Source organism: Panthera leo, chromosome C1 (genome assembly GCF_018350215.1).
Source record: "Panthera leo isolate Ple1 chromosome C1, P.leo_Ple1_pat1.1, whole genome shotgun sequence".
Lineage (NCBI taxonomy): Eukaryota > Metazoa > Chordata > Mammalia > Carnivora > Felidae > Panthera > Panthera leo.
In genome coordinates, this window is record NC_056686.1 from 173587641 (window position 1) to 173605185 (window position 17545).

Consider the following 17545-nt stretch of genomic DNA (forward strand, 5'->3'; position numbering starts at 1 on the left):
CCAAAGGGAAGAACCAAGAAATCAGAGCATAGGAAAAGAGAAGTTTTGGTATTTCTTCCTCCTTCTTCTTCCCTACCAGGCTGTGGTTTTGGCAGTGGCTGTGTTCTTCCACTCAAATCGAGACCTCCTGTTGGGCCACTCCTCCTAGCAATGGTCTAAATCCGGTAACACTGTTCTGACCCCTCTTGGGGTCTAGCCCCATTAACAGCTTCCCACTGCCAGTCCTGGGTGCCTGGCCATCCCTTAGGAATTAGCTCCTGTTCTGTCCCTGCCTTCACTTCACATACAACACCTTTATTACACTGTCTTCAATTAGACACTGTGAACATGTCATTATTTCCCCCAGGATCTTGAAAGATATCATAGGCCAAATGATTCAGGAAATAAAGTTGAAATATGAACATCATGAAAAAAGGAAAATTTTAATTACATACCAGTAAAGCAGCACAAATTGGACCATGGATAATATAGAGGAGATGGGTATCAGAACTGATCCAGCAGCTTGGGGAAAAAACAGGAAAATTATGTTGAAGACTTTTATTTTACTTAGTTCCAATAGAAATCAGAAAGAGAGATTATCTTACTTGTCATTGTAATATAAGCTTCTCGCAACAGCATGTATACAAGCAGGGATCAGTGGAAATCCTGTAAATATCAAATGAAAAGAAAATAAACAAGCAACTTTCTCTGCAGATGGAATTTCTAAAATGTGTCATAAAATATGAAACTCCGAGTACTCTCGGAACAAACATAACTGGTCACTATATATTTATTGAATAAATATTATGAAGTATTTGTTATTTATATATTCAGGGGTGTGTGTGTGTGTGTGTGTGTGTGTGTGTGTGTGGTTTCTTCTAATAGAAGTCATTTTGAATCCATGGACTTCAGAGCTTAAGTCCATAATTTTACTGCCTAAGCCCCAAGACTTAGAAGAATTCAATAGATTTTCTTTTTGTAAGTTACTTCTTTACTTATTTTGAGAGAGAGAGAGTGCAAGTGGGGGAAAGGTAGACAGAGAGAATCCCAAGCAGGCTCCTTGAACAGTCAGCTCAGAGCCTGACATGGGACTTGAACCCAAAAACCATGAGATCATGACAGGATCTGAAAACAAGAATCAGATGCTCAACTGACTAAGCCACCGAGGAGCCCAAAGAATTCATATATATTTTCTATGATATGGAATTGGCCAATACTTAGTAGATAGTCAGATGTGGGAAGAAGTTGAGACTGATGAGGTGAAGAAAAAGAGAAAGATTATATATATATATATATATATATATATATATATATATATATATATATATCAGATACTTGTTTTTACCATTCTAAATCAAATTTTTCCAAAATGAAATGAAAAAATGTTTTATAAAGGTAACCTTACTAAATATACTGAATATACTAAAGAGTGTGTGTGTGTGTGTGTGTGTGTGTGTGTACATACCTCCATCTATCAGTGTCTATTTGTTGTCTGGCCAGATAGATAGGCAGATTGATATATGATAGGGAAGTATAATTTCAGTTATGTTTCCGGAAACTAGCCCAATTGAATTCATTTTAAGCATTATATATTTTGCATTATTCTACTTATTTTTAAAAATATGCTAGGGGGCACCTGGGTGGCTCAGTCAGTTAAGTGTCTATCTCTTGTTTTTGGTTCAGGACATGACCTTATGGTTTGTGAGTTCAAGACCTGTGGCAGGATCTGTACTGAAAGCACAGAGCCTGCTTGGGAGTCTCTCTCTCCATCTCTCTCTGCCTCTTCCCTGCTTGCACTCTCTCTCTGTCTCTCTTTCAGGATAAATAAATAAAATAAATGTGACTTTAAAAAAAATAAATAAAAACATGCTAGAAGCACAAATCAAGAAACAGGCTTTTAATTACAGAGAACAAACCGATGATTACCAGAGGGGAGGTGGGTTTAAGTAGGTGATGGGGATTAAGGAGTGCACTTTTCATGATGAACACTGGGTGATATATGGAATTGTTGACTCACGATATTGTACACCTGTAACTAATATAACACTGTATGTTAACTAACCAGAATTAAAAAAAAAACTTAAAAATAAGAAGAAAAAGATAAGAAAATATGCTAAAGGTGTATCATTATTTGCTTTGTGAATGATACCATGTCAGAAGATTGTGTGGAAAAATAGATCTTTTGTGTGCCTTTATTCAATAACTGATCCCTCTACCCTTACAATAAAATGATATTTTTTAAAAAACAAACTTTTTCAGAGTGGAACTTCAAAGCTGGTTAAGCCCAATGCCCTCATTTTGCACATAGGAATAAGGAGATTCAGAATAATACAAAGACTAGATCCCTAATTCATGATTCCAATTCTATTGTGTTAGCCACTGCTTATTCAGCCAAGATACACATTGGAATATTAAATAGAAAAAAAAACAACAACATTGTATTATTGACCTTTTGACTACTGAAAACAATGAGTCAGTGGTACTTTTAAAAATATTTCAACTTACAGCAATAATCAAAGGTTAGTTGCCTGATGTTGTTTAAGAATGATTAATAATAAGGAAAATTGTATTTCAGAGGAACTCTGCATCTTCCAAGAGCTTTCTTGAAAGGTGAGGCAGCACATACCTGTAATGGCACTTACCCCAGCCAAGCAAATAATACCACATCAAGTGCTGCTTTTCCGCAAACACAGCCACCACAATGAGTGTGTGTAGGTAAATGCCTTCACAAAGCATCCAAAAGTAGTTACAGCCCATCAGGTAAAGATGAATGAACTGAGATACTTTACAACTAATCTGTGAGAAAAAAAGAAAGAAGAAAGCAATCAGTATTTATGAATTCACATGTAAAGCAATAGTCTAGTTTAACTTAGTTATACAGAAATATGGAATTTTCTCTCCTCTACACAAAATCTTACGCGCTAATGATTAAGACTGTAAAATGCCAGTCTTCATCCTGATCTAATTGTGCCTCAAAAGTTTTTAGCCACTGACTCTAAAGATATATAATGATATACATCCCAAGAAATGTGTAAATTCCAAATTTATTACATTTAGTGGATGTGTATTTTCCAAATACGCTTTTTCGTGAAAAGTGCCCAACAATTCAAAGTCTTGCATATAACTGCTATCAATGCAACTACTTAGTGAATAATAATCTAGCGAGCCATATTTTATCTTATTCATAAATGAGGTTGAGGATTTCATGTAAGTAAAAAAGAAGAAAAAAAATATGATTTCCTTCCTCTTCTCCTGAGATCTCCACTTTCTCTTCTCTCTTCTTAGGGATAGGAAGAGGAAGGTTCAAATACAGGGTAAATATGAAGAAGGAAGAGATATATTTTACTCTCTTAGAAAGGAGAATAAATTTAAAGCTCTCCCAGAAATATACGGCCAGTCACTCTCATGAGCTCCTAATTATCTGTTCAATAAATATTTAGTGGCAATTATCATTATTTTTGATATAAATATTTTTTTCACTAAAAAGAAAGCTGGAAGTGAAATACATGGAAAATAAATACTTTGTTAACATAGAATAGTAATCATAACATTTGCATATTAGGTAGCTTAAAGTATTTTTTATATATTGTTTTATTTAATCTTTAATGCTGTGTGACACAATTTATCACTAGGCACATATCTCATGGATAGAAAACTGAGAGAAGTTAAGTGATTTGCTAATATTCATATAATATCAACCCAGGTTACACCCTGAACACAAGTCTTACAATTCTAATTTTGTTTTCATGATTATACACAATGCTTTCTACCTGAAGGACATTGATAAAACTTCGTCTCCCATTAAATACATTGGCAGAATGCATAACATTAAATTTTAAATAAAGTATCTTGATGTCAAACACAACATTATATTAACAAGTCTTCTCAAAGGTAATAATGAGTTATTCAATTATATTCTATAGAAATAATGGACTTCAGCTTCAAATTTTTTACCTGTTATAGTTTTTAGATATGCACATCTAATTGGGCTTCTTACTACTAACTTCCCTTAAAAATAGAAATCTATCAGCCACCATGATAAAAAGACTTAAAACATGCTTCACAAACATATTTTTATGAAGGGCATTGCTGATATAAACAAACAATAAATTTTCCAAGAATACATGAAGAACAACTATATTATAGCTTGCAATTTGCACATTAAATACAATATCCTCATATCTAAATGTAAGATTTATCATCTCTTGCTCTGCAGCTTCTTGACAAAACTCCTAATCTCTTTGCTCTAGAGAAATTCACTCTTAAATGATAGCCCAGTAGCCAGTTTTTTTATATTGTTGATTATATCCCAGTGTGTTTCCTCACCCAGTGATGTTAGAGTGGAACATATACAAGATGAAGCAATCCGGATACATATGTGCAAACAATGCAGGGAATCTTAGCATTTTGGAAATAACCCCAATACAGACATAAAACACATAGGAGAGTATTGTTTATTGGCCCATTGAGTGGAAATTCCTTCCCTTCCCTGATTTCAGTAACTAGATAACTTAATCTTTAAAAAAACACTTTATATACACAATACATATCCACTCCTCCAAAAATCCATATCCAAAACTGTAGTATGGATTCTACAAACATTACAAAAGCAGATGATTTTAAATACTTGAATATATGTTTGTTATTTTTGGAGATACTTTGATTTAAATATAGCTCACATGTACATATAGTTTACATAAAGTGTGTGCATTTGTATAAGTAAACTTGCGTTTATGTTTTAAAATATGGCTTTTATATTATGACAGTCTCTGTGCTTATTTCTGTGTATCTTTTGATACTCATCCTAAAAATTGTGTTTCCAGAAACAGACCCATAAATACAGAGAACAAGCTATTGTTACTAGAGATGGAAAGTAGGAGAGCCGGGAGATGGGCAAAATGGGTGAAGGGAGTTGGGAGGCACAGGCTTCCATCCTATGGAATGAATAAGTCATGGGAATGAAAGGTATAGCATAGAAAATATAGTCAATGGTATTGTAATAGTGATGTACAGCGACAGGTGAGAGCTACACTTGTGGTGAGAAAAGCATATAGTGTTGTTGAATCACTATGTTATACACCTAAAACTAATGTAACATTGTGTGGAAACTGTACTTCAATAAAAATTTTTTTAAAGAAAAAAATTGTACTTCCAAAGGTGTTATAGAGAAACAATTTATAAATATTTGCCTAGATAATGAAGACTTAGTAGAGTCCTTTAAAAATTTAATGTAAAGAAGTTTAATGTATAAGTCATTTTCCTCTAGTTTTATCAACTATTTAAAGTCAGTCTGATCCCAAATGTAGGATAGGAATTTTTCTATTACCATGTCTTGTTTTTTCTAACTACACAATTATTTGCTTTGATTAATTTTTAAAATTCAACTGAGTAGATGTTACGTGGTCATAAATTCTTATGTCCCACTAGCAGCAGGACCCTAAGCATAAAATGAGGTAAATTATATATATATAGCTTATATATGATATGTATATGTATCATATATAAATAATTTAAGCATAGAAATGTATTCTTCCTTTTGATAGTCAACTTTTATAACCTGGGAAAGATTGAGATGTATTTACCTATATACATCTATATACATATATACCTATATTTACCTATATACCTATATACATATATACCTATATTTACCTATATCTCCATATGCCAGACCCTATTTTGTGTGTGTACACACACACACACACACACACACACACACACATATGTATTTATACACACTTACATATATCAGGACCCCCCCCCCCCCACGCACCCACCACTGTTCACATTTCTTTCCCTCTAACCTTTGAACCTAAGGATACAATCTCATTTTACTTACAGGATTTGTGGCCACTAAAGCCTGGTTGTTGGCCACTGCAGTGAGATGAATGATTGTTACAACAGAGTTACAAACAAAGGAGAAAAATAGATTTTTGTGCAAGGTAATCCTTTGGCAACTTAGGCTCCTAAAAGGCAAGAGAAATCACATATTTTATTTTTTTTAATAATAGTTCAAATGAGATACATTCACAGTTCATAGCAGCTGCTGCAAATATGGAAAAATTCTTTTTTCTCCCCAAGATTCACTCAATAAAATCTTAATTAGGGAAAACCTATAATGCTTTAAAACAGAGACAAATGAGTTGCTTCAATATGGGGAGACACACATAGGAACAGGAAATTTGCCTATACAGGACCTCTACATAAATTTCTTCTATTAATCTCTTACCATGGTTAATATTTTAATTTATTCTGAAAAAATGTAGAAACTGAGATTCAGTGAAGTTAGATAATGGATTAAAAAATCCTACAACTAATTAATTTGAAAACTTTGGGTCTGTCAGATTCTCACACAGATAATGCTCTTTTCACTATACCACATAGGTTTTCCTGTTTATATAGCCTGTTTATGATTGTGGTTGTCCTGTTTATAGAGCCTCTGTGTGGTGGTAGTGAGTATGCATACCAAGCATGAGAAAGATAACACTGTATTCAGAATAGATAAACTGATAAAAATATAGACTTAGCAATCAATGAGATTGTTCAGCTCTACTGAAATTTTTTCTAATTGGCCCAGTCATATGTGAGATATGAAAATATTACCTCCTTTTACTGGAGGTCTTCCTATGTAAAATTAAATAAATTAAATAAATTTTAGGAAAAGTCATTATTAATGACAGGAAATACTGTTCCTCAGATTGAATCCACATCTACCTTACCAGATTGTCCACATATGACTGAATTACTTATGCTCAAAGACCAACTCAAGTTCTTTCTTCTTCAAGAAGCATTTATTTGAGGGTTTATTATGGGTAACGTTTTAAACTACTAGAAAGGAATCCTTTTGAAACTGAATAACTATATCAAAACTAAACACAAATGTAGGAAGATATGAGGAAGGATTTCATTACAGAAATTAATATGGTCAATTTAGATAATCTATCCTATAGAACACAAACTAATGACTTCTACTTTGGAAACTTTAAGAAGATTTTAACTTAATTTTATCACTATATCACTTTATCCTAAGTAAACTATGTGCCCAGGATACTATAGTTAGGGTGGGATGCCAAGGTTTTCTATATTTAAAAATGCAAAGTTTAAGCTATATTGTCTCTGAAATTTCTTCCAGCTATAGATCTGTGACTTTATATATAGCTTTAGTATTTTAAAGGGTCTAGAAGTGAATTCAATCCAAATCCGTATTCACTTACATGCCTTCCACAGAAGTGGGTGCTATGAGGGAGGCAATGAAAAGTCTTCATGAATGAGATGGCTCTTAAGTCAATCATTGAGCATAAGACAGTTATATGCGACAAGTATGTGAAATCCAGCTGGAACCCTTCAGAATAGAAACAGCTGAGACCTGCTCGTGTTTTCACATTCGAGAGTCCTTGATTTGACTTTGCAGTGCGTGAGGTAGGGAGGTGTAGACAGGGACCAAAAAACAGAGCATAGATGATATTCTATAGAAAGAAGAATCTCCAAAAGTTTTTTTTTAACAGAGAAGTGGCATGACTGCTGTTACTATTTAAGTAAAGTCAACATTGATACAAAGATGGCTCTCTTTTGATAAAATACCACAGCAGTGACAAGTGTTTTATGTTCGTGGAGAGTGAAGAAAATTAATGAGTGTGAGAAAAGACCTAGTAAAGAATATTCTTTTCAGGATCATTTATATTATGTATAGTTTATTTATGTATTTATTTTTATTTTTATTTTGTAATTGATCACTCGTCTATGATGAGCATTATGAACATGTAAAATATGTCCACATGGTCTTATTTTAAAATGCCTTCCTTGAGTTTATTCTGTGTCTGTGCAGTGCCAATTATTTTTAGAGAAAAACTGCTCACCCATGCAAATATACACTTTTTTTTTCATAACAGAATTTGAATAACTCAGCTACCATCATGGGAAAAATAAAATGTTTTCCTTAGCTGGGCTATTTTGCCCCTTTCTGCTGAATGCACTTATATTTGGGTCCATTGGTTAAGACATATATATAAACACAAAATTTCATAGTTTTCAAATTATGGCCAAAATACTAGGAAGGTTTGCTTAGACAGAAAATAAGAAATGTTTGTAAAGAGTAAGTTGGAATGAAGGAAAACAAACACTAAAGAAGGCTTTTAAAAATGACAATTCGTAATAGAAGAGCCAAAAGATAAGCTAAGGGACATAAAATGCACAGCATTTATATTATGACTATTGGGATTCGTAATATTCACATGTGCAAAGATTAAAAATAAATAAAATGGAATGCTAACTAATTAGCTGAAAGTAATTTAAACTTTCTTTGTGTGCACTTAAGCTTCCTTTTTTCCTCTATGATTGTGTGTATCTCTGTTCCTTTCAGAATTCCCTCCTTTCTGATGACTCTGCTCCTACCTCAATCTCGTTTGAAAGTTAAGGACGTAAAAACGAGCTGCCTGCATCTATTCTCTTCTAAAGATGTAGCTATTTTGAGTCTAGTAGCAAAAACAAACAAAAAGAACAGCTTCTTATTCTCTTACTCTGTGATAAAGAGAGATACTGCATTTCTTCCTTTAGAACACAAATAAAGCCATATGATGGGTAAAAGTTTGAAATAATAGAATGAACTCCTATTATAAATAAAATATTTAATATAAAAACCAAACAAATACTTAAGAGGATGCATGAAATCATTTCAGTACAGAGACATAAAGCTTATTTTGAGTGTTTTACAAAATCGTCTAAATAATATGGGCAACATAGATAATCCACCCTATAGAATTCAAGCCAAATACTTTGTTTTATGAACCCTGATATCCAGTTTAGCTGTCCATATTGTTGTCTTAAACTGAACCACTGCAAAATAAATTCACTTTGTGTTGTGTAAATATGTCCAACTATCTGTAATATTAGCCTATAGCTATTGCTTTAGGTTCTTCCATTTCTTCCTCCAGGTTCTGTGCAACTTAAATGCAGACAGATGCTGTCCCACACATGCTTTCTATCAAGGCCTAGTGGTAAAAATGCTCAAATGTTTCTAGTGCTGCATATTGTTTTTCTCTAAACATATTCATTAACACATGTAAGTACATCAGTACAAATAAAATCAATTGGTAAATGAAAACCAAAATACATCCTTGGTAAACACATTGGTTTCTTTAAATAAAACTCTAAAAATATTCAGGTATTTTTTTTCAAATGCAACCAGTTTCACCTACTGTAAATTTTAAAATGTGCTTCTTTTACTCAAAATATTAAAACAATTGTTTCATACACTTGGAGAATGTTTCACAAAACACTCTTTGTTTTAATGTTATAGTATCTCTTCCTATCCTAGCATAGCCACAGAATACAAAATGTGGTTTGTGGGTTTGGATTGTTTCCATTTCATATTCTTATATATGATTATTTTAGAGTATACTTTTTAATGTTTATTTATTTATTTTGAGAGAGCCGGGGAGAGAGAGAGAGAGAGAGAGAGAGAGAGAGCGAGCGCGAGAGCGCTCAAGCAGGGGAGAGGCAGAGAGATGGGGGGAGAGGGAGAATCCCAAGCAGACTCTACAGTGTTAGCGATGAGACTGACAAGAGGCTTGATCTCACTAACCATGATTTCATGACCTGAGCCAAAATCGAGTTGGACGCTTAATTGACTGAGCCAGCCAGGCGCCCCAGAATCTATTTCAACGTGCAATTTGACAATCAGAGTGTTAGAGGCAGTTGATGTAAGTGTGTCAACAAATCATCATACCTCGTGTGTAATCTAACTATGCCTCTCAGTTCTCTTTTGGAACAATTAGAAGCGGGTCGTATCAAGTCAGTACACATATTTCAGAGTGGGTTTTGAAACCTGGCCTGAGAATGAATCTGGACTGTATTACCTACTGATATTATGATTTAGGGCAAGTTATTTAAAAACTCTAATCCCTGGTTTCTGCATCTGTAATATAGGGATAACAATACTTCATAAGATTGAATGAAAGGTGGAGTGAGATAAATCATGTCTAGTGTTTTTAGCATAATATCTCACCCATGTTAAGTTAGCTATTTTTTTAACACAGTTGTCATATGGCTGATTTTATTCAAGTTCTCCAATGTTGGTTTTCTCTCACAAACAATAAAATAGCATCAAGTTTTAGTAACCTAAAACTGCCCATGTTTTAAGTAATACAATGAAACAAAAATTGCCATCTTTTTGTTACAAAGCAAAAGGATTTAGCATTAGAAAGATAATTTACATGTGATGAAGAGCAGGAGACCAAGCAACCTGAATTATCTTCCTAGGCATTTCATCCTTCCCAGAGTTGCCTCCAAATGACTGCTTTCATTATCATACAGGCCCCAAGTATTATGCTGTCCCATATTCAAAGTTCTGCCACACTATGAACAAAATATGTTGCCTTTGTTTCCCATTTGGTTTTGACCTAAGATAGAAATTTCCAAACTACTTTCACTCAATACTAATCCTGAGCAAAACTAGTAAGGGAAAGAGGAAATATAAACAATATAAGAATAGCCCAGTCTAAAAAGTACTGCTTTCTTATGCTAGTGTATCTAATTTAATTTCTTAATGCTCAGCTCTTTTCCCAAGACAACATTAACCATGTATCTGAGAGGAAAGTCCAGGCTAATCTGAACATAGCTAAGAAACAGGCAGAAATCAATACATGTATTACAAGGGAAAGTCGGCGCACCTGGGTGACTCTGTTGGTTAAGCGTCCAACTTTGGCTCAGGTCATGATCTCATGGTTTGTGAGTTCGAGCCCCGCATCGAGCTTTGCGCACTAACAGTGTGGAGCCTGCTTGGGATTCACTCTCTCTTTCTCTCTCTCTGCCCTCCCCCCACTCTGTCTCTCTCTCAAAATAAATAAATCAACTTTAAAAAAAAAAAGGAAAATCGGTGTGGTTATTTTTTGTCTACTGAAGGGAACCTTGAGTTGATGGATTCACCTGGATAGGTATGACACAAAATACACATAACCTCTATCAATAGATCTCTTTGGAGGCTGCTTCTAATCCATTTAATCAGATTAGGAAGAGTACAAGAGTGTTTCAACCAAAGTGCTCAATGAAAGTCCTTCTGGAGGGAAATGGTTGCTCTTCTCTATCATGCTCCCTTCTCCTTTGCCCCTGCCTTTCAAGGTTGCTCAGTTAAGATAACACATGAATATGGGCTGCCTAAGGAACAGATGTGCACATTTTGTGTGGCCAGAAGGCTTTCTCATGTGTGAGCTGCCCCATGCAAGAGTTCCTCCTGCTCTTCTAACGGGCAGGAAACCAAGAGAAGAAACAGGCTTTCTGAATGACTGTGATTCTTACACTCCCCCAAAAGACCCTTTTAGAGATAAAATTTGCAATAATGGCAGCCACCATTTATTGAGCTTTTAGAATAGACACAGAGGTAAGTACTTCACACTCATTATATGATGTAATAACCCTCTGAAATATCATTATCCTTTAATAAAATTGAAGTAAGTTGCTCCAGGTCGCAATCCTATTAAGTGATCTGTTGAATTTGAATTTTGAATCTTGAGAAAATAATAAAGCTTCTGTCTCTTTCAGTATTCATTCAATCACTTATAACTATTTATTGATGTATAAGTAATATATTGTGTAATATTTTTGGTATTGAAGAAACAGTTGTGAATAATACAGATGTCACTCAGGTGGAGGGTAAATTCACACATAAATTACATCACGTAATTCCTGGTAGTGTTATATCCTTTTTAGAAATTAAAATAGGATTAAGAAATAGATAAAGACTGGGGCAGAGTCAGGGGAGACACAAGATAGAAATGAAACAGGAGAAGAATATGGGAGAAAAGCATTCCAAGGAGATTAAGAAGTTACTCTGAGTCAAAGTTCAAAAAAAAAAAATTGAGCTTAGAGTTTTTAAGGGGCACAAAGGACGGGTGAAAAAAGGCATAAGGCAAGACTCCACATTGTTTTTTTTCTATTCTAAGGTGAAGAAAATTAAAGAGTATAATTTACTAAATGATTTTTGATTCTGAAGCTCATACTCTTTTGTGTTACATTTCAGTGTTCTATTAGCAAATGTTAGCAGCATACTGTTCATCATTTTTGGGTTTTGTTTTCCCTAACTACTAAAAAGATGCTATACTTTAAAGGGTTTACTTTGGCTTTCTTCTAATATATAGTCATATCCATGGGTACAGTCTAGGAAAATAACTATGCCTGCAAGAGTGGAAAACCAAATTGCAAAAAATATTATCAGTTTGGGGTTCTCTATCTCAAATCATTATTTATGTTCTCTATCTCAAATTATTAACTTTTAACCCATTCAAATGACTGTATCAAGCAGTGAATCACTCGTTTTCTTAGAATGATTTGTCATTCTATTTCCATGAAAATTTGTGATGCCTAAATAGTGCTTGTTTCAACTTACACAAGCAAAATCGATTAAATATACCTATAAAGAAGTTACATATTTATTAGAAATAATAACAGAAATATGTGATGTTTAACATTCAGTTATAACTCAAGTAATAAGTTTGCTGTTTTCAATAAGTCCAAATTATTTAATTCAGTTAATTTACTTTAATTTCTATACCTGGGACTCTTCTCCATAAACCAGTAATAGCAATTATGTCATAGTGTAACTGGTTTTTGTTAGAGTAAATTTATTACTTCTTGTACTACTGTCTCCTTACTCAGCTCTGATACTCTAATGTGGAAATGCAATGCTTTTATTATTTAATTACAATGGGCATACTTAAAAAACTTTCCAACCAAGACTCACATTACTGAGTAGGAATGTTTTCACTTCTCACTGTGTTTAGTTTGAGGGAGATGGATTTCAGCACATTGATTGAAATTCACTAATTTGGAAATAGACTGCATGTGACCTAATGAAATGTTACTTGAAATACTGCGGTTAATTAACCATTATTCAATGTTAAGCTGAAGGACACCTGGGAAACATGCAGCAGAATAAAATATGTCTCAGAACCATAGTGCCTAACAAACTTACATTGAATGAAATGTACCAAAAAGTTGAGAGAGCAAGGATGATTCTGGATAGGCAATGAGAAGTATGTTACCCAGGGACCACTTGATGACTGTTTCCGAACTCAGTCATTGTCAAACCTCTGACGGGGCAGGTTTGCCAGATTTTAAACAACTTATGTAAGTGAAAAGTTCTAATTTGCCAAGACAAATACATCAGGCTATGGTTTGTAGAGTAAGACTCTTTCTTGTCTATGTTCCTATGTAGAATTTCTTTAAATAGTTAGCTTTGTTTAAAACTGACTTGAAGATGGAATCATGAACAGTTTTCAGGAGAAAGTTTATAACTTACAGAAGAAAATGATACTTTATCTAGTTTCAAGAGATATATGAAGAAACTGGAAGTGAGATAAGTGTTCACAATATTGATTGAATATATTCAGATATGATCTAAGGGAAAAAAAGGTGAGATCTGGATCATTTATCCTGAAGAACATAAATATAAGCATTAAAGGATTATTTTATTAAGAAAGCTTTAGCCTATCGACTGGATAGATTTTTTGCTGCATTTTATTTAGGGCCTTATCTCAACTACCTAGAAATGACATCATTGTCTATAGTGTTGCAAATGTGCAACTTGGCTTTGGAATTACTTGGAATCAATGTCTGAAATGTCAGCAAAATTAAGATGTCAAAAAAAAAAAAAAAAGTACCACTTTTTCCCCCCTACAAGTCAGTGTTATATATGCTCTTTTATGTGCAAGAAGACAGAGCCCTTTATCTGGGTAAGAGCAAGATTTGCTATGCTCTCAAATTTTAAACATTAATTAAAATATAATTTATAACTAATTCTGGTAAAGTTTATTTATTTATTTTATCTAAAGGGTTGTGCTTTGTTTTTCCAAGGATCATTATGAGTAAGAGTCATTGCCTCTCAGGGCTTGGCAAATCCCAAAGCTCTGTCTCTCTCTTCCCCTCCCTTTCGGTTCCCTTTCTTTTTATCTCTCACTCTCTTTCCTTTAATTGGCTCTAATATAAAACTGAAGTATATCTGGTAAATAGTGTTTCGTGTTCTCTGTTTCTAATTTAAAGCATGCCTGAGTGGTAGACTTTTTCTTTTCTTTCTGTAAATAAAAAATAACAAACAGAACCCTAAGTTGACTTTTTATTTGGTTCTTGGTTTTTATTAGGATGGGCCAGTACCTCTGAATTAACAAACAGAAAAAAAAAATGTCACCTCTACCAAAGACTAAGCAGAAATGACTGTAGCAGGAGGAACTGAGTTAAGAAGCAGAAAAGAGATATTGATAGCTTTTTCATAACAATGATATATGTGAAACATCAACTCCTATAGGATGTTTCCAGGTTGGTGGTAAGAAAGCTAAATTTCCAGTGCTCTTGACTATTTGAACATGCTTAATTAACCATTCAATTCAGTATTTTCTGAGGTGGTTTTGACCTTTCTTCAACCTACTTACAAAGTATCCTATATTGTTTTACACAGATTCTTCTACTGATTAGAATTTTAAGGAATTTTAATTTCTTTGTCGATGGAGACAAAGAAGGCCAGACAAACTCAAGGGACTTGTTGAAGGTCACAGATAAGTCATGGGAAAGTCAGTCTTAGAAATAAGCTTCCAAGTCAGTTCATGCCTTTCATTTCTCAAAAATGTATTAAGTGCCTACTATGAGCAAGGTCTTGTGCTAACCCCTGGAATGGGTTTTAAAAAACGCAGAGATGATTTGTGCTCTCACAGGACTAACTTCATGATATTCTTTCCACTACTTGTTGCTCAGTGGATAGTTGTTTTTGACGGATAGTGGCTTTTACTGTTTTGAGGAATATATAGTAGAAGTGTCCTAAAATAAAAGTCTAGACATTCTTTAATATGGTTTCAAGTACTGAGTAAGCTAGATGGTATCTTGTGGGCATAAAGAGTTTACTTATTTTTGACTAACTTAAGTTTTTCTAATATGATTATACTAATATTTTACTTATAAAATTTTTCACTCGTTTACTTATTTTTCTACATGAACATAACAATTTCTTTATAAATGTCATACATACAAAACTAAAAATTGTGTCCTTCGATTTTGTTTTTAAAGTGCCCATATTGTTATAATAGGCCTATCAGGGCTAAAAATTTATATAAAAATCTTTTAATGGACCAATAAGAAAGAGTGATAACTATGCCAATAATAGTGTTTCCAAATTAGACACTGCACTTAGCACTGAACATATACTATGTCAGTCCTTATACCAAACCTGTGATATAGATACCTATAGAGTTTGCATTTTAAAGATATGAGATTGAGGATTACAGAAATGAAAGAACTTGCTACATTGCAGGTGAGTGACAAAGGTGGGTTCTGACACTAAAGGTGCCTGTTGAGAGAACATACTCTTATACGCTGTTGTGTAAGGAAGGATGTCTAGATATATGAAAAAGTATGTAGAATGCTACACCTGGGTCTTACTTGAAGGGGGGTTTTCACGTTTTATCTAAAGCCTAAGAATGTATAATTAAAAAAGAAAAATTAATTTGTACTTTTACTTCATTTTGTTTAAACTCTCCATTTTTAAAAGGTAATTAAAGTCAAATAACATTACTAAGCCAAGTAGAAAGAACACAAATTGGGAGGAAGTCTGGATAACTTAATTAACTACTTAAAACCAGCTAATCTCTTCACTGATTGTTTACAGTTTTTACCTGTGGAAATTTTACCCATCATTTAACACTTATTTCAGTGTTAAAGTGAGATTATCACCTCAGGAATCTTCTGATTCTGAGTCAGAATGAGTCTTTCCTTCCTCTGTCTTCCCATAGCTCTTTGTACCTCCACAGTAGCTTTTTTTTTTTTTTTCTTTTTCCACTTTGGATTACTATCAGATAGGGATAATGTTATGGGGCACCTGCATGGCTTGGTTGATTAAGTGACCAACTCTTTTGTTGTTTAACATTTTTAGAAGTTTATTTAATTATTTTTGAGGGAGACAGAGCAGGGGAGAGGCAGAGAGAGGAGAGAGAGAGAAACCCAAGCAGGCTCCATGGTGTCAGCACAGAGCCCAATATGGGGCTAGATCTCATGAATCATGAGATTATGGCCTGAGCTGAAATCAAGAATTGGATGTTTAACCAAGTCACTTAGGTGCCCCAGGCAACCAACTTTTGATTTGGGCTCAGGTCTTGATCTCACGGTTGTGAGGTCAAGCCCTGTGTCAGGTTCCTTGAGGGTATGGAGCCTGCTTGAGATTCTCTCTCTCCCTCTCTCTCTGCCCCTCCCCCGCTTGCATGTATGCTCTCTCAAAAAAAATTTTTTTTAATTTGTTGAAAGAATAGAATAGATAAGGGTAATATTAGATGACTATATATATCAGTCTCTATGCCTACATGTTGGATACAGTCCAATGACACAGTTAGTACCTCTTTCTTACCATTTATTGAGAGATTGCTACAGGCCAGGTACCATGTAAGGTTTCTTTGCCCAGTATTTTAAACATTATGACTCATTACAAAAACAAACAAACAAACAAACAAACAAACAAACAAAACCCCTGACGCTTACTGAAAAGCAGAACCAGGCTAAATCCACACTATTAGTAAGAGCTGATGGCAAGATTTGAATATATCCCATATTTGTAATTACTGTATTACACTATCCATTAAAACTAACATAAACCTGAAATCAAGTACACATTTCTCATTTTCACACACCATTTAATATCTTTTTTAGTTCATTATAGAGAATGAACAGTTAATTGCAGTTTTTAAATAAACTTTTAGCATAAGCAATGTAATTGAAAATCTTAATTTTTCTTTAATGTAGAAGCCAACAACAACCAAATTCTGTAGACTGTCAAGACACTCATTGGCTTTGACAAGGTTTTGCCTATGTAGCATGCTATATATCATTCATAAAAGAGTGACATTTTTAGCAAATAAGAGATACATGGATTTATTGCTTACAGTGCTCTTGATTAAAAAATCTGCTTTCTTTCTAAAAAAAAATAAGGCCTATTTACATTGTAATATGAGGACAATATTTGGGGCAACAAAAAATTTCTGGCTTCTCTTTTAAAATGAAGTATGAATCTACAGATTGTATCTTTAAAGCTAAAGTACTTAGCATATATATACATAATTCCAGCTTTAAAAAATGTTTTTCCATAGAGAAAATAAACTCTGAAGTTTTAAGTTTTAAGACTTCAAGTAAAAATGAAAATTACTCGTGAGTATTGGTTGAATAGTGTTTGCATTAAAAAAAAATTTTTTTAATGTTTATTTATTTTTGAGAGAGAGAGAGAGAGAGAGAGAGACAGAGACAGAGCATGAGCAGGGGAGGGGCAGAGAGAGAGGGAGACAGAATCTGAAGCAGGTTCCAGGCTCTGAGCTGTCAGCACAGAGCCCGATGCTGGGCTCAAACTCATGAACCGTGAGATCATGACCTGAGCCGAAGTTGGCCACTTAACGCCTCCAATAGTGTTTGCATTTTTAAATAAATCATACCTAAATATAGGGACGCCTGGGTGGCTCAGTCGGTTACGCATGGGACTTCGGCTCAGGTCATGATCTCACGTCTGGGAGTTGAGCCCCGCGTTGGGCTCTGTGCTAACAGCTCAGAGCCT

The 17545-nt window shown here is 34.1% G+C and overlaps 1 protein-coding gene across 1 annotated transcript in view; it reads right to left on the reverse strand.

Moving 5' to 3' along the window:
- The window catches only part of CALCRL (calcitonin receptor like receptor), a 103248-nt gene that overhangs the window by 13574 nt on the left and 72129 nt on the right, over positions 1-17545 (reverse strand). Inside the window, exons 10-13 of the mRNA XM_042949407.1 lie at positions 5819-5945; positions 2622-2775; positions 585-645; positions 435-501 (exon numbers count right to left, since the gene is read on the reverse strand). Of these exons, the coding sequence (XP_042805341.1) occupies positions 435-501; positions 585-645; positions 2622-2775; positions 5819-5945 (409 nt within the window). The remainder of the gene's footprint in view (positions 1-434; positions 502-584; positions 646-2621; positions 2776-5818; positions 5946-17545) is intronic.